This window comes from Arachis ipaensis, chromosome B1, assembly GCF_059453495.1.
Source record: "Arachis ipaensis isolate K30076 ecotype BB chromosome B1, ASM5945349v1, whole genome shotgun sequence".
Lineage (NCBI taxonomy): Eukaryota > Viridiplantae > Streptophyta > Magnoliopsida > Fabales > Fabaceae > Arachis > Arachis ipaensis.
The window spans coordinates 76,319,562-76,338,631 of record NC_142436.1 but is presented as its reverse complement, the minus strand read 5'-3'; the positions used below and the strand labels follow the sequence as shown (position 1 = coordinate 76,338,631).

Sequence of the window (19,070 nt, the reverse complement as noted above, 5' to 3'; positions counted from 1 at the left end):
AAAGCGGCCATGAAGTCTACAGGGTTAGGAGTATTCCCTGACGCTTCAGGCATAACATTGCCTATTCTGCCTCTACCTCGCCCGCGTCCGCATCCGCGAGTCGACATCTAGTCCCTATACACACCAAACAAGTGATATCAAGTTGATCAGTCTCAATATTGCAAGTTTAGTGCTTTGAGTCCCAAATGCATGCTCATGAATGTTTATGCCACATATATCAGTTAGATATCCTAATAGCACATAAACACATACACAGAGAATGCACAGAAGCACAATCAGTTCATCCTCAGGCTCTATAGGAACAAACTGCTCTGATACCATAATGTAACACCCTACTACACAGAGTTTTATGCTTAAGTCGTAGAACAGAGGTAGTGTGGTGTTACGGACCTCTAAAGAGCAAAATAAATACATAATAGAGGAAAAAGATAATATACTAGGATGAACAAAACGGGTAAACAAAAATCGCAAAATGAAAAGTGCAACACTCAAGAGATACGATTACTTGCGTGCTAAGAAACTTAAAAGATAAAGATAAAAACAAGTAACAGAGTAAAAGAAGGCCAAGTATACAACATAACTAGTTCCTGACTCAGCCTGCAAAGCCAAGGCTGGCCGGAGGAGATATATATATATTCATAGGTGTCCCAAAATACACCAAAATACCAAAATAAGCTCCTATCTCTCCCTCAACCTCTATGAGGAGCAGCATACACAAGTTTCTTGGAGAGTAAGCTAAACACATATATACATCTATATAAACAGAAACCCAAAATACACCCAGGAACTACTTCGCTTCAAGGATCCAGACGCCTAGCGAGGAGCCTCTCGACCTGCATCTGAAAACAACAACACAGTATGGAATGAGAACCGGGAGTTCTCAGCATGGTAAAGGTGTCACGCGTATAATAGATAAGGTCCTGGGAATGCCATAGGTAATCCTAGAACCATTCAGTTATCCAACTTAATTACTAAAAAGAAGCCATAAATAGGGGTAGGTAATCTAAATATGCCTAACTTACTCAATTTCAAACCTAACATAACACCAAACTATTTCACCCTTTCCTCCATCCCTCCGTCATCCATAATTCAGTAGAGACAAGCAACCAAACAAGTTCACGCACAAGTAATGAGCAGATAGTGCAAGTAGCAAGTATAACAGGTAGCAGGAGGTATATATCAATTAGGCAAACCCAGAAAATGCATAGCAATCAAAATAAACAAATGCATATGATGCATGTCTGTCCTATGGCTGATAAGGCTCATCTGTCAGTTATCCAGCTAACCCAACAAGTCCGAAAACCTTAGACTGTCCCCCGTCACGCATTCCCAAGAGCCTATGCATAGATTTCACATTCAAACATCAAGTAATCGCTCAATGGGGGCTATCCATACCCGAAAATTTATACGTGCCCGGTCACCCTTACGACGTAGGGTCAACAGAGTGTCGAGATTCAACCTGGAACACGTGGTGGCAAGCCACAGTTCTTACCCAGGGAAACTCGTATCTTAGATATCATTATTCATAAGTCATTTCATTTTCATTATCAATACATCATCAATTATCAAGCCTTAGCATTAAACTTCTTTAATATTCTTATCTTCTGCATAAAAGCCATCATTTACCACTTACTTCACCCTCAAGTTATCTTATTTTCCTAGCTTTATTTATCTACTGTACCTAGTACCATACTTTAAGCCTTAAAAGGAAGAAAATGGAGGTTTAGAAGTGGAAAATTGGTTTAAAACAGCCAAAAACCGGTTTTGCAGCAGGCAGTAGTCACGTGTACACGTAGGCCACGCGCACGCGTGGAGCGAACAGCAAGTCACGCGTACGCGTGAATCATGCGTACGCGTGATAATGCACACACGCGCACGCATGGCTTCTCATTCATGCGTCGTAAAAATGCCACGCCACGCGTATGCGTGGTCCACGCGTGCGCATGGGCCATGCATACTCGTGGATGGGCGTTTTTCCAAAATTGGCAGAATGCCCAGAAAGCTGCTCCAAACCTGTTTTTGGTACCCTGTAACACAGATTTATATACCAAACTTCTAACGTTCATAAATTTCTCTACAAAATTCCGTTTTTCACAAAATTGATATCATTCAAAAGCTCATAAAACCATCTTTCATTTTCAACAAATCACAATTCCATCCAAAATTTGAGGAGTAAGTTATGGACTTCTAAAGTTCATCAAAATTTGCTTTTTACCAATTCACATCCAAACCTCATTTTTATCAAACTCATGTTTCTTACCATCAAAACTTGCATATCAATACCATATCAGCACATTTCATTAACAACCATTACCAGCATTACTTTTAACTAATTCAACAGACCTTTACCATCAATAAATATCAACATATACCTCATATATAAACAACCCCTCATTTACTTATAATAACTCTTTACCTATACCACCCTTCATCACATATATCAACCTTTTATCAACATATAACAATTAAATTTTATTAACATATATCAACCCTTCATTAATGGTTTCAAGAACACAAATTCAATACCAACAATTCATGATCATAATTTCCATCACTAACTCAATTTCAAGAGTATACATTCAACAACTTCAACACCTCATAAATTCCAATACATGTTCACCCACAATTTATTCCAACAACATCACAAGACTAATCATTTAATGCAATTAACTAATTTAACTTAACCTATGATTCTTCTAGCCTAAGTTTTCACAACACCTTAAATATTAAACGCGCGAAACCTAAACCATACATTGGCCAATCACTTTATTCCACCCAAGACAACCTCACAAGCAAAACACAGCCCCTCCAAGCTCAAATAAACCAGCCACAAACCAAGCCTTGATCACCAATAAGCCTCCAAATATTCACTCTTCAATTCCAATGCCTATATATGTCTCTATTCACTCCTAATTCACATTCATATCCATATTCAAATTTTTCATCAAGAATTCAAAATTAACTAGGGTTTAAGTGATCCTTACCACACCCATATACGTAGTAACTCGAGTCCAACAAGCTCCGGAAGCTAACTCGAACCTAAAACACCAAATTGGGCAAGATTTCACTATAAGGTTTTAATTTCACCAAAGAAAGGGAGTAGAGATTCTGAAACGAAAATGAAGCTTACTAGTAAAATTGATCCGACAGAAATGTAGAGCTCGACGCGTTGGACCCGTGGCTGCGAACGGTGTGGCAATCGGAGCTCGGACAGAAGAGTTATGGTGGATCAAAGGTGGATGAGGGTTTGAGAGCTCTTCTTCCCTCCCCCAATCTATTTGGTCTCATTGCATGAAATGGGGGAAGAAGGAGCTGCTGTCTCTTTTAAGTTATGGGTCCGGTTGGACCCACGGACCCGGTTTGGGCCCCGGTTCAACTGGTTCGGCCTTCCGGTCCGATTTTGGGCTAAATTTTCGAAATTGATATCAAAATTCTCGTTTTGACGAGCTCTACCCTATTTTAATATTAGTTTTGCATTTTTAGTTTTTTCTAATAAAAATTCAAATTATTGACTAATTATTTACTGATTTAAGCGGGATTTACAATCCTCGTACAACTCTGCAAACCAAACCCAAACTATAAGGTCTAGTGAACCAAAAACAGTGCATGCTTTAGGAAAAAAAGATATGAGCGTAAAAATAATTCAAATTGAAACCTCAATTACCTGAAAGCCACTTGTTGCCTCCGAGGCCATACTTTGTAAGAAAATCGTTCCAGTTTCTGTCAAATGCATCTTTTGTGTACGAGTTCCAAACAACATGGCTCATCTCTTGTTCAATATCGATGTGCCCCTTGTAGCCATTTAATTTACTTGGAATCTTCTTCATAATGTGCCAGATGCACCAGCAGGGAATTGCTGTTAGCATGCACAGCTCAATTGCCCTTTGAATCGATGTGCATTGATCGGTAAGAATACCTTTTGGTGCCTTTCCTCCCATGCAACGTAACCAACACTCAAATAGTCATTTGAATGATTGGATGTCCTCATTTTTCATCAGCGCGCATCCAAGAAGTGTCGACTAGCCGTGGTGATTCACGCCAATAAAAGAACCTAAAACTAAATTGTACCTACATAAATAACAACCACAATGAGGTGCACCAAAATATATACACTCACTGAACATCCAAAATATGTTTGAAAGAACCGAATACCTGTTTGTATTATAGGTGGTGTCAAATGAAACCACATCTCCGAAATAATCAAATGCAGCCCTGCTTCTTGCATCAGCCCAGAATGCATGTTTAATGCAGTGATCGCCTTCAAGGTTGAGCTCAAAGAAGAAATTTTGGTTCTTCTCTTTCATTCTAACTAGGTACTTCCCAAATTCTTTGGCATCGTCTTCTTCGGAAATATTCCGTACTTCCCTTGTGATGTAATTCCTTACGTCTTTTTCTATAAAACCTAGTTCACGGTGGCTGCCAGCTGCTGCCACAAATGATTGGTAAGTTTTTCTCGGTTTGATTCCGGCTTCCTCGTGGGTTTCAATGGTGCGACGCATGAACATGCTAAGCTCCCTGTGTTGTTTGAGTATCTCAGCCTGGTCTGGACAACAAGGATGTGAGTGATTCAAAATAACTTTGGAAATTGTCCAAAGACCAACATCATTCATTATGTGTACGTAAATTCTAGCCGGACAATTTAACCTAGCTGAAGGGTTTGTCTTCAAAGTTGGAGATATCTTTGATTTTCAGCTCCCCTCTCTAGAGCATACAATTAGTTGATTCTTAATCTTGTCTCCGTCCCGAGTCGTGTTCCCTATTTTGGTAGAAAAACCGGCAAGTTTGGAATAATGTTTGGAGAACTTTCCAGCTTCTTCTAGTGTCTTGAAAAGTATTCCCACCTTTGGGACAAATTTTTCATCCACAATAAGTTGGTCTGCATGGTAAACCGAAATCTTAAGTATGGTGAACCAAAATCTTAATTACGGTGAAACAATTATATAGTGCTTAGGGAATAAAACCGAATATATTCGTCTAATTTTTTTTAGACTCCTTTCTACTTACCGAACCGAACACATGCACATGGTGAATCAACTCTTTAGTACTTACCAAACCGAAAAGTTACTCACAATTACTCACAGTTACTCACACTCATAGTTACATATTATCAATTCAATTTAATTCAATTCAGATATAGATCACCTCAGTCCATTCAATTCACTTCAAATAAAATTAGCAATTTTATTCCATTGAATTATATTCAAAATTCAATAATCCAAACCTCATCAAATTGATACGTTTCGGAAGAATTATCCAAATTGTACTCATTCAACTGATTTGAAGTTGATTCATTTATTGTTTCAATTTAGAAGTGCAGATCGAAGAAGAAAATGAAGAAGAAGATGAATGATGAAGCTAATTACGTTAAAGTCAATCCAAATCCATAATGCAGAGAAGAAAAATAGAATAAAGGAGAGCAACGAATTTAATTAGATTGAAGAAGAGGAGGAGGAGGAGGAGGAGGAGGAGGAGGAGGAGGAGGAGGAGGAGGAGGAGAAGGAGAAAGAGGAGGAGGAGGAGGAGGAGGAGGAGGAGGAGGAGGAGGAGGAGGAGGAGGAGGAGGAGAAGGAGAAGGAGAAGGAGAAGAAGAAGAAGAAGAAGAAGGAGAAGAAGAAGAAGAAGAAGAAGAAGAAGAAGAAGAAGAAGAAGGAGAAGGAGAATGAGGGAGGAGAAGGAGGGAGGAGGAGGAGGAGGAGAAGAAGAAGAACGCGAAAAAGGTTGACGTTGTATGGAAAGGTTTACGTTGAGAAAGGTTGATCAGGCAAAATAAGGATTAGGTTATATACGTTATATATGAGGCGCGTGTACACGAGTGTGTGGGACGTGGAGTGGAAGGTGTAACAACCACCCCTTCTAGAAACAAAATTAAATTTGAAAGTTGAAAATCAGTTAGGAGATAGGCTTAGAATTTTAAATTTATGGATAGGAATCTAGTAACCACCCTCCGTTTGAAATTAAAATTATCCCAACCACCCTATCCCCAAATGTATATAAATAGGGGTGTACCTATAGGTAGAAAATCACTCCTCTCAAATACCAAATCCTCTCCCTTCTCTCTCTACAAAAATATATTCTGTGTGCAAACACAAGAGGCAAGCTCAAAGAAGCGTTAGAAAAAAGAGTAGGGAATTATGCCTTTCTCACTTTATGTTGGCATGTAGTATGCTCTAGTTATTTTTCTTCCATCCATGCATGGTTACTATCTTTCATGTGTCTCATGGCATTAAGTACCTTTTTCTCATCCCTTATCCATATTGACCATGTCTATCTATTTTTGTCATTCATAATCTCTTGATTCATGAGTAAATACCTTTCTACCATGTTTTATTTAATTATTTAGTATATCCTAATTTTATCCGATGCATTTACATGACTTTTCATATCATTATATCATTAATGTTTCTTTAATGTTGAGAGTACATACCTTTCTACCATGTTTTATTTAATTATCTAGTTTATCCTAATTTTATCCTGTGCATTTACATGACTTTTCATATCATTATATCATTAATGTTTCTTTAATGTTGAGAGTACATACTTTTCTACTATATTTTATTTAATTATCTAATATATCCTAATTTTATCCTGTGCATTTACATGACTTTTCATATCATTATATCATTTATGTTCCTTTAATGTTGAGAGTACATACCTTTTTACCATGTTACATTTAATTATTTAGTATATCCTAATTTTATCCATCTTCATGAATGCTTCTTGTATGACCCTCTTTTTATGTATGCTTAAAATAACCTTGATTGTAAATTGAACTGAGGGAATGATCCTTCGGTAAGGGAAGGTGACCCCCAAAGACAAGATAATCGAGATGATCCTTCGGTAAGGGAAGGTGATCGGCAAACCTTTGGGATAAGAACCTTCGGTAAGGGAAGGGGATTATCCCATCAATTTTATATAATAATATATCTTTGTTGATATGACTCCCTTCTTGTGTATTTCTAAATAACCTTGATTGTAAATTGAACTGAGGGAATGATCCTTCGGTAAGGGAAGGTGACCCCCAAAGACAAGATAATCGAGATGATCCTTCGGTAAGGGAAGGTGATCGGCAAACCTTTGGGATAAGAACCTTCGGTAAGGGAAGGGGATTATCCCATCAATTTTATATAATAATATATCTTTGTTGATATGATTCCCTTCTTGTGTATGTCTAAATAACCTTGATTGTAAATTGAACTGAGGGAATGATCCTTCGGTAAGGGAAGGTGACCCCCAAAGACAAGATATCGATATGATCCTTCGGTAAGGGAAGGTGATCGATCGAGATGATCCTTCGGTAAGGGAAGGTGATCGCCAAAATGTTTGGGATAAGAACCTTTGGTAAGGGAAGGGGACTCCCACCTTTTATACCGGTTTGAGCTCAATACCTTCCATAAAAGTTAAGAAAAGAGAAAGCATGAATGAAAGTTTGATTTTTATGTTTTTTTTTTTTTATTTATCTATGATTATGTTGATGATACATAAGATGTTATCCTTCTATTTTTTTCTATGTTCTTTCTTTTTTACCTATATGTTTTACGCTTTACAACAGGTTCATATTACATGCCATATCGTATGACCCCTTTTTAAAATCCCGCACGTGGGCCGGAGATAGATATGGAGGTGTTGCATAGCACTCCTACTGAGACTTAAGTTCTCATCCCTTTTCTTTTCCCATACTGTCTCCAGAGGAACATGGCACAGCGGATTGAGACGACGCAGTACCCCCGAAGGTAACTTCTGAGTATGACCCCTCGAAGCACGCGTGGGTAGTTGCGATCACTACTACCGTGCTCCAAACTATCTACTTACGTCGAGAGTTCGTGGAAAGAGAACCCCAGCTGCCCGTCGTAACCTTCCTAGATAAGAGCGCTTCAGCATTCAAGAAACGGTCATCTGAAGTGATACACCTCGAATCAGATTCCGAGGCAGAGGAGGAGGAATCCAACAACCCTGACCAGGAGGAAGACACCATGGAAGAGGATCCAAAGGAGGAATTGAACCCTTGCGGAAGTCCAAAGGTGGAATACATGCCCTATTTCCCCACTTCGACACCCCGTCGAGTCTTAGTTCATCCCGCACAACGAAACCGGATCTTCACTGCGCGAAAAGGTGTTGGAGGAAAACCATTGGTACCTCGATTCCTGAATAACTGAAGGGTCCTAATCAAGGATAGGATAGGACACAAATATGGGAGCCTCTTCGACGAAATTAGTTAGAACGTATTAGTTTGTTTTTCTTTGTTTAATTACCGCTAAGCATTTTATTTTGAACCGTACTCATGGATAAGTTTTATTATTTCATATTTATCATCGTTTTAGTACTACTTGTTTTCCTCTTCACACGTACTTCCTCCCATCCTTGCATAACGATTACGTTCAGTCTCTTTCTCTATCGAGTGTGGCAGCTTATTTAAAGACCCTCAAAGATAGGATATAACTTAGGGTGTTACAGAAGGAACTTGAATAACATTCATATAATTTTTACATAGATGTAGAGCTTTTCCGCAGAAAAAAAAAAAAAAAAAAAAAAAAAAAACTATAGTTGCACTCATTCACCATGGAAAATAATAAAATGTGCAAGTATTTCAAAAATATTTGTGTTATAATAATTTTACCTATGGTATATATATATATTTTATAATAAATACCACTAACTAAAATTACTAGAACATCAATATTTTACTTAAAATTTTTCTTTGCAAAATAAATTATTTTTAATTTTTATAATATATTTTTTTGACAAAATATTATTTGTATATTAAAATTAACCACTATGTATTTTTGTATAAATATAGAATTTAAGTTTGATGTACTTTCAATATAAAACTATTTATATCCAATCACATACTACCTTATCTATTGAGTTGTGATTGTACAACTATATAAAATGTTTTACAAAATTAAACTCATATATATATATATATATATATATATATATATATATATATATATATATAATTGAACTTATTTTTAACAAAAATATTTAAAAGACAATAAAAACTAGTGTAAATAAATTCGAAGTTATTTTATTTTATATTTATTAATTACTTCTAAAATAAATATATAATATTAGATGTTATGTGAATAAAATTATAAATGTTAAATTAAATAAAATAATTTTAAATTATTATTATCTCTCTATTATTTTATTTTTAATGTAATTTTTATATTTTAAAATGCATTATATACTACCGATTAATTTTAGTGATTTATTTTAGTATATATTTAACAAAGTTGATTTTTTAATTGAAAATATTATTTAAAAATTAAACTGAGTATTAAAATATAAGTCATACCGGACAACACATCCCATGTGAAAAGATATTGAGTGGAATGTAAATATGTTTGCATCAAATTAAAAAAATGTATTGAGTGTGGCTCACTGTTACTCAATTTTTATCAGACCCAATTACATGGCATTATTAGTCATTGACTTCAAAGAATGAGTAAGCAGCCCAAAATCCCAAATAATCAATGAGTTCTATCCCCACCATATATATGTTTCTATTAGAACAAGTCTTTATGGTGTCATGTGTGCATATTTTTTCCTTATATAAAAAATAACAAGAATCACAAATGGCCCCGGCTTCAGCTGTCTTTAGATAATTTTTTTCTATTCTATGTTAGTCTGGATTTACCAGAAATTAAAACTTTCAATCTTTGTCTTCGAACCTGAGTCTCTAACGCAGCGAAGTCTCCACTGTGTTTCTCTTCCTTTCTTATGTTCTGGTTCAGTTCCACCAAATTAAATCTCCACTCCCCTCCCCCCATACGACGCACATGTTCTACACCCACTAGGCCACTACGTCACCGTTACCTCCGCCAACAACTGCAGCAACCCCACCAACACCGTCGTTTTCTACAACCACCACCCACGGTAAAAACTCGGAGCACTCCGTCTTGTGCCGCAGCTTCCAATCAAGCGCCTGGCACCCCCGTGAGCAGTAGTTCACCTTCCCGCAAACCGAACAGCGCCGGAACTCATGCGGCCGCGTCTCCGGCCGCCCGCAGCCAACGTGCGCGCACAACCTCAGCCCCTCACCCAACCTCCCTCTACCGGACTCAAACCACTCCCTCATAAACCAATTCACCGGTTGAACAGCTACGCTGTAACCACCGTAACCCTCCAGTAACGGAAGAAACGACCCTGAATGGCACGCAAGATTGCGTAACCGTCGAGTTAGCCACGTCAGCATAGAGGAGTTTGAGGGGGTGGTGGACCGAGTGACCTCGCGTATGACTAACGCTAGCTCACGCGCGTGGGCTTCCACGAGCAACCGACGCCCCTCGGCCACGTTCTTCCGCGCACCGTAACCGTCTTGGAGGCAGTAGCCTAACTCCCGGAGCGAGTCGATGTGGCCGAGGAGCGAAGCACGCGTGCATAGCGCCACGCCGGCGCGGAGATCCTTGTCATTCTTTGAGGCGCCGCTGCCATTGAACTGTATCACCGCCAGCGAGTAAAGCGCCGGCGCATGAGAATTCATCGCCGCCTTCGCCATCAGCGAGAGCCCGCTCTTCCGCTTTTGCAAGCAATAAAAGCGGATCTTAAAAAGAACAAAAAACAAAAATTATAAATCACACAAACACACGAGCAAAATGCTCGAGAAAATTGAAACCGTTCATTCATTCAGTCATGACTTATTAGAATGTTGAGGCTGGTGGAGACTTACCATTCCGAGAGTGTAGCAGGCTTCGACGTTGCCGGCGGTAACGCAGCGGCGGAGGAAGCGGTCAGTGGAATCTGACCAGTTTTTTGGTTTCACAGCGAAGGCCCTGGCGCCGAGTTTCGATAACACGAGTCGATCGAGAGCTAACCGGTTCAATCTTTTGCATCTGCACATTCATGTAAATTTTAACGAAGAATGTTTCAATATACATATATATACAGTGGTGACCGATGACTGGCGAGAACTTACGTCAAGAGAACGTTGATGAAATCCGAAGGAGAAGAAACCGAGGAACTAAGTTTAGAAAGGATGAAGATGACGAGATCGTCTGGTAACCCTCCCATGGGGGGGTGGTGGTGGATGTTTTTGTCGGTGCGGTTTTTCTGCATACAACATCTTAGTGGATGATGCTGTGGCCTTCTCATATTCCCAATAACTAACTCTCTTTATTTTGCACTTAATAATACAGGGAAAAAAAGAAAGAAATAATAAAATTAAACTTTGTGTGATGTGTGTTGTTTAGCTTTGTAATTGTTATGAATATGGATGAATTTCACGTTCTGGTTATGGTTCTGTTTTGTGTGTGGTGGGTTATTGGGTACTTTGCTGTGTAACAGCGAAACAAAGAGAGACAGAAACGTTATATATTAAGGTTGAAGAGATGGGAGGTTGTGAAAACGGACCCACGTACGTATCAAGATACTATAAGCTGATAAGCGTTTTAAACTTTTAACACTACTGGTCTTCCTTCGCAAACAACCAACCACAAAAACACTGGCGTTTGTTTGGTGTTTTTGCTTTTTTGGTCTCTAGATTTGGTTTTAATTCGGAGATTTTGTTTTGAATGATTCTATATCTTCTGGTAATTAATTTTGTTTACTCATTTTTTTATTTATTCATAAGGAAAATATTTTAATATTTTTTTAAAGAAGTAGCCTTTAATTTGATGCACAATCGGTCTTCGTTGACACCGTTGGTCATTCAAACCTTCAACAAATTTAAAAGTAAATGAATTTCTGACATCTTATGCTTGTTTCCTTCTAGAATATAATTGCATTATATTAAATAGATTTATGTTTATTTATACATATTGTATCATTAGGTAAGTAAAAATAGCAACTCTCTTATTATTATTATTATTATTATTATTATTATTATTATTATTATTATTATTATAAATTTGTTTGACTATATACAATTATTTAAAAAAAAACAAAAATTAAAAATAATATAAGAAAAATAGTAATAAACGATCAACCTTTAATAAATGGAGAGAGATAATAATAATAATAATAATAATAATAATAATAATAATAATAATAATAATAATAATAATTTTTACAAAGTTATAGACTAATGATATAATAGATTAATAGTCTGGTTATAAATTCAAATTTTTTTTTACAACCAAGTTTAATTAAATTAGTAAGAGCATATTTATACGTTCTAATTCTGTATTAACGTGAATATTTATATTTTGTATTTTTTCTCTTTTTTTTTGTGTTCATTTTTTTTGCATATTTTTTTTCTCATCGTCGTTCTTTTATTGGTACTGTTATTGCTGTATTTTTTTTCCTTCTCCTCTTTCTATACTACAAAAAAAATATTGAATACCGTTAGATTTACCGTTAGACGTTACGGCGGATGTAGCGTCGGATTTTTCGATAGTTACGAGTGAAAATTCGTCCCTCGAAAAAATTATCGTCAAAGTAAAAATTTTGTTACTAAATCTGATGGTAAATAGTGGCGTAAAATTTTATTTTATTAGTGCCAATGTTACCGTCGGATTTTACTACAAGATTTTTCGACGGTAACAGGTTTTAGTGAAATGCGGCGCTTAGGCAACAACGAATATCTTATCCGACGGTAAAATTGGATAAATTTCAAACACAAAACCCTTCCCCCTCACTTCTGTGAATGCTCTTTCTCTTCTCTTATCCTTTCTCTTGTTTCTCTGTCTATTATCTCTATGCCGCTGCTCCATTGAAGCTGGCGACATGTTGGTGTCTATTTACGTTAGATTAGCTTTGTGCTCTGACATATTTGTACTAAACTCTAATTTTGGTAACGCGTATTCTTGTTAGTCTGTTGTGATGACTCCTTTTATTCTATCTCAAAATGCACGACAGGTATACTCTTTTCCTTATCTGGAGTCATGCAAGTCTAGTTGTGTTGTTGTGATTAAGATTAAGCTAAGAGGTTACATCAAGTCAGATATGATAGAGGGGTCAGCAACCTTACCAAATTGATGACCCAACTTGTTCAAAAATGGTAGTTGACACCGGTGATCTGATCACCCTTAGGTCGGCAGTTTGAAGAAGAAAATAAAAAAAAATTGACTTTTCTGTTGAAAATTCTCCAACAGTAATGATTATCCAGATTCTTTTAAAAAATAAAAATTAATGCTTTCGTCGGATTTTTCCGACAGTAACGCAATGCGAAGTTTCAACATTTGGCGCAACAGTTACCGTTGGAAAAATTCCACGGTAAGTGACATCAAATTGTCATAACTTGATGAGCAAAAATTGAATTTGCTCATAAATACTGGCAAGTGCACCAAATCGTTCAAGTAATACAACGGTGAGTGGATATCATTCTCAGGGGGATTAAAGGATTGAGCAAGCAACATCTAATTGAATCTCAAATTAGATCGATCAAATCTTGGCAAGATGATTGTGGATATCTTGAAGAAAAGAAAAAACATATAAGAGGAAAGAATTAGGATTGCAGAGTATAACTGAAAAAGGGCTTAGAAAGTTAGAAAATAATTCAGGAATAGGGAATGTTAAGGGGTTTTGCAGATATTTAAGCCCTAAGAAAATCAAACCTTGTTTTTCTATTCTAAAGCATGCAAAGATCTTTTCACGACGAGTCTTAATTAACCAATTTCTAATGTCTTGACTCCTCGGCTTCTCTTCAATTAACCAACTGCCAATGTCTTGGTCAATCAATTAATTGAAGAGGTTAAGTACAAATCCGATTCAGTTCCTCATAAGATCCAAAAGTAGTCCTTAGGTCAGATTATATGTCACGTATCTAAGCTAGGTTTGTCTAATTGAATCTTATGAGAAAATATAATTTTCAAAAGTTGTTCTAATCCAAATTATATGTCACGTATTCGAAACTAGAGTGATTGAAGATCATGTATGTGTCGCACACTTTAAAAATCACTATGTCTAGTCGATTCAAAAGTCATGTGAAAGAGTTTTCAAGCATAATTCGAATATTAGTTCTATTGAAGCAATAAACAAATTCAAGATCGGATTAGCATACCTTTTGATACTACTAATCCTTTAAGGATGAAGAATGAATAACTCAATAATGAAATAGATCAATGCAAAATTTTAAAATAAAAGAAACTTATATTAATAATCCATAGAAACATAAACAGAGCTCCTAACCTTTTAGCAGAGGAATTAGTGGCTCATAATAAAAGTAAAAACAAAAGAGAAGAAGAGAGACACGAGGGATCCAAAGATCCTCTCCCAGATGTCTTCCTTGTGAACCTTGTTTACCTATTTATATCCTAAGTTCTATCTAGAATTCAATTTCAAAATCTAAATCTAATCTTTTCTTTAGGAAATATAAGATAACTATCTACTTAAATTCAAATAAAATCTTAACAATGATTCAAATCTAATCTAAAAATAAATCCTAATAGCCAAATCTTATCTTTTTAGAAGAAGTTAATGTCAACTAATCATTTGAATCTTGAATCTTGAATCTTGAATCTTTCGATTGAATTTAGAACTTCCTGGAAGGTGGAATGGGCTTGGGCTTCAAGTTTTGGTGTTTTGGGCGCTGATTTTCGCAATTAAAAGATGCTAGTCGTGCACAGCTCAAACTAAACGTCCACTATAGACATATCCATATCATTCTGAAGATATAGATATTAGCTTTCTAACGCCACTAGAAGTGCCTCATTCGAACCTCTATATCTCAAGTTATGATCACTTGAGTATGAAGAGGTCATGATTAACAGCAATTCACAGATTTCCCTTTAGTTGTAAATTTTCTTGAAAATATAACTTGGATCTATAATAATTCTAAAAAAACTCCAAATACTTGATTAGTTTTAAAACTCCACTATAAACATAAGAATTTTTTTATTTAAAAACTATAAAAACTAATAAAAAAAAACATAAAAATTATTACAGATGCTTAGGCATCATAACTTAAACATCATATTCCGCCGCTAATTTTGCCACAAATTACCATTGTAAAAAATAAATCTGCTAGTAAATATTTACTGGCGAGATTTATACCATCAGATACAATCCAACGCAAAATCTAACAGTAATCAATTTATCGGCAGATTATTTTCATTATTCCGCCTGTAAATCCGATGGTACTCAACGTTTCTCTTGTAGTGTTGGTGATTTTGTAGCATTATATATTTTTTAAGGAGGAGGAGAAGGAGGAAGAGGAGTTTGAGTTATGCAGGAGGAGGAGGAGGAGGAGGAGGAAGAGCTTTGAGTTATGCAAAATTTATCAGAAAATAGCACCAAAACTGTTTATTCGTGACATAGAAGTTTAGTTTTGAGCTATGCAAAATTTATCAAAAAATAGCACCATAAGTTTTTCAATTTTGACACCAAAATTTCTTAATCATGACACAAATTCTTGTTAAGAGGGTGAAATAAGAATTATGAGAATAATATAAAACAAAGAAGAAGAAAATGGTGATGATGATGATGATGATGATGATAATGATGGAGAATTTTGAATTGTGCAAAAAAAAATATACCAAAATTTCTTACCAATAACACAGAATTTTTTTAATTTTGACACTGAAATTTGCTATAAAGACACAAAAATGTCTTCTTTGATATTGCATTTTTTTTTCTTCTTATTTTTCTTCGTTTTTTCTTTCTTTCTTTTCAGTTGCTTTTACTTCTTCTTGCTTCTCATATTAGACTTTAATTAATATGTATATTCTATATTGAACTTTTATTTAGTTGAATGAATGTGGGTTCATACTTATTAGATTGAATTCCTACCAGAAACAAAAATAGCATCAAAATTTGTTTAAAGTGATACCAGAATTTAAATATAATGATACAGAATATAGAAAATAAATTACATACTAAAAGATTACATTGACTCTATAAAATGAAATAAGATAGCATCGAATTAACAACAAAAAATTAGTAACACGACACAAAAAATATTGAATTTTTCTAAAAAATATTACACATTCAATTCATTGAATTGAATGCTTATCTCTTCTAGAAAATAACACATTAAATTCTAAAAAATAACACCGAAATATCTTCACTTTAATACCAAATTTCCAACAAAATGATGTGATAGAACTAAGCACTTATTTCATGAAGACTTGAGTTGCAGATTCACAAATTTTAAATAGAAAAGATAATAAGTGAAGAAATCTGTGGATAACGCAGTGAAATTAACAGAACAAGTACAAAAATTCGGAAAAAAATTAACAGTGATATTTACATATAAGAAGAAGATGGTGTATCTAATATGTAAAATAACACATAAATCTCTAAAAGGTAACATCGAAATATCTTCACTCTAACACCGAAATTTTTAACTATAACTTCCATAACGACGATGACAACGATAACGATAACGATAACGATAACGATAATGGTAACGATGATGATAATGATGGTGACGATAATGAAGGAGTAACAAAAAAAAGAAGAAAAATAATAAATCAAATGAGAAAAGAAAAAAAGGAGGAAGAAGATGATCAGACGAGGATGAGGAGGAGGTGGTGGTGGTGGTAGTGATCACGACGACAATAACAAAAGAGAAAGATGATAAAAAAAAAAGGAAGAGAAGAAGAAGAAGCAGCAGCAACAACAGGATGAGTGTGTAAGTAAGAAGAAGAAGAATAAGAAGAAAAAGCGTGTTCGAAGAATAATGGTGCCCACGTACATAATATATAAGGTCTTGAAAAAGCCAGATGTGATCTTAGAACTCCGACACTCAGATTTAAATCTTAAAGTTTATAAATTGAAAACCATAAACAGGATAGGTTATCTAAAGTTCTTATTTCTAATTCCTTTCTAACTTAAGCCCTAATTTCTGCCTTCCTCCAATCCTCCAAAACTCCGGTGCACAGATAAGCAATACAAACAAAATAAACACAAGTAGGATACAGATATAGCAGGTATCAAATATAGCAGGTAAGCATGATAATCACATAGGCAAGCCCAATTAATGCACAATCAAACAAAATACACATATGCATATGATGTATGCCTGCCCTATAGCTGATGAGTCTCATCTGTCGATTATATAGCCAACCCGACATGTCCAGTAGCTAATTCGGACATCGTCCTCTTGAAAATTAGTGAGCAGTACAGTACCACGATCCTCACCTGGTGAGCGGTAAACCACCTCGATCCCCACAGATGTTTTCAATTGGAAAACAGCACACACATGGGTGGTAAATAACCACGATCCCCACAAAATAATTTCTTATCAAATCTGGTGGGCGATAAATAACCACGATCCCCACAAAATATTTCTATATCAAATTCATCCTCATCATCATTCAATTCATTCAACAATTATCATCATCACACCTCCCATTCCATTTATCAATAATTTATACTCAAAACATAATTCTCTTCTTAACTAAATAAAACTCAAAACATAATACTTTTCTTGATAAATTGAAACTCCAACATAATACTTTTCTTAATAAATCAAGTTCCAAAACATAATGCATTTATTTTCTTTATAAATCAAAGTCAAATAATATAATTCTTTTATCCATACTTGTCTAAATAATACTTTAAACCAAATCTCTAATTTTTAGAAAAATTTCAGCAACATCTCCTTTAAAATTCGGACTTTGCCACCCTTCTCGAGTCCCAACCAAACCACCTTTCAAACCCTTTTCAAATCATTTCCAATAAGTCAAACCAATTCTAATATCAAAATTATTTACAACTCTTAATTCATTCATTATTCAACAAACACACACACACACACACACACACACACACACACACACACACACACACACACACACACACACACACACACACACACACACACACACACACACACATAACTCAACCAATACTCAATCTTTCATCATCAATACTCACATTTATCAATAATCATTCATCAACTCCCATTAACAACTTTAATTAACACAATTCCTGCAACCAACTCAATCAAATCATCATTTATCAACTTATTCGCAATATAATTTCACATTTCCATCAAGGTTTCTAGCATTAACATGTTTTCACATTTCTAACCTATCCTATGGTCATCTAATCTATGTTTTCACAAAATATTATATATTATCTACGAGAAACCAAAACCATACCTTGGCCGATTCCTCCCTAAGCCACAAAACCCTTCAAAAGTCTTTCTCACCACAAGCTCCAAGCTCCAAATTCTCAATCAAACAAGTTCAACTCAGCATCACTTGCTCCACATCATCAATCAACTCCAACCAATATCCAAATTCAATCTAATATCACATATTATCACTATAATCAATATAGAGTTCACTAAATTGAAAATTTACCAAGAATTAGGAGTTCTTTACCTCACCCATGACTCAAATGAACAAAACCCAACAATTCTCGCAAGCTAGTTTGGTCATAAGACATCAAAATCACATGATTTCTCAAAATCAAAATCTTAAATTTTGAAATTAGGGAAGAGTGACTGAGTAAGAAATTACTAGATTCTTACCAAATTGATCTATGAATTTTGTAGAGAATTTCGAGACACACATGTGCCCGCTAACGGCTCGTCAATTTATGAGCTCCGGATTGAAAGTTACGTGGAATTGAATGGGAGGTTAGGGTTTCAAGCTTCTTTCCTTCTCCTCCCCGTTGGTTTCAGCATTCTTCATATAATGAAGAAGAAGAAGACTGAATTTTGTTTTTTATAAGTTGGGCCATGGGTTTGGTTTGGGTCCGGTTCAACCGGTTTGACGTGTTTCGCCAAAATTTTAGACCAAAACCTTTAAAATTAGTTTCAAAACTCATATTTTAATTATTTTTACTTCATTAAAATATAAAATTTAACTTTCTAATTTTTTAAATAATAATTAATTTATTGGCTAATTATTCATTAATTTTGCAAGTTTTACAATAAAGCTACAGGGTGAATGATTGATTCAAGCTGACGTTATAAGTAACAAAATATTTCAAAAGATGCTCTCATCGGAGGTTGACACCACTCTCTACTATCTTAAGGTGGTGACAGAGGATGAGGAGGGAGACACTCTGGTGCAGCCAAAACTACGATGAGTTTTAGAAGAATTCAGAGAGGTTTTCAATGAACTAACTCAGCTGCCACCCAACCGAGACATAGACCATGCTATCACCCTACTGCCGGGTTCACAACCGGTGTGTGTTTGACCATATCAGTACCCTCATTTTCAAAAGGAGGAAATTGA

General features: G+C 35.5%; 1 protein-coding gene across 1 annotated transcript; it reads right to left on the bottom strand.

Moving 5' to 3' along the window:
- Window positions 1-9,323: 9,323 nt before the first annotated feature.
- On the bottom strand, window positions 9,324-11,530 carry LOC107631713 (F-box protein At5g50450-like). Its single transcript, XM_088501478.1, has 3 exons — window positions 10,916-11,530; window positions 10,670-10,832; window positions 9,324-10,543 (listed from the first exon to the last, which is right to left on the bottom strand). The coding sequence occupies exons 1-3, from the start codon at window positions 11,089-11,091 to the stop codon at window positions 9,794-9,796; spliced, it is 1,089 nt and encodes a 362-aa protein (XP_088357604.1). The 5' UTR covers window positions 11,092-11,530; the 3' UTR covers window positions 9,324-9,793.
- Between the last annotated feature and the right edge of the window lie 7,540 nt (window positions 11,531-19,070).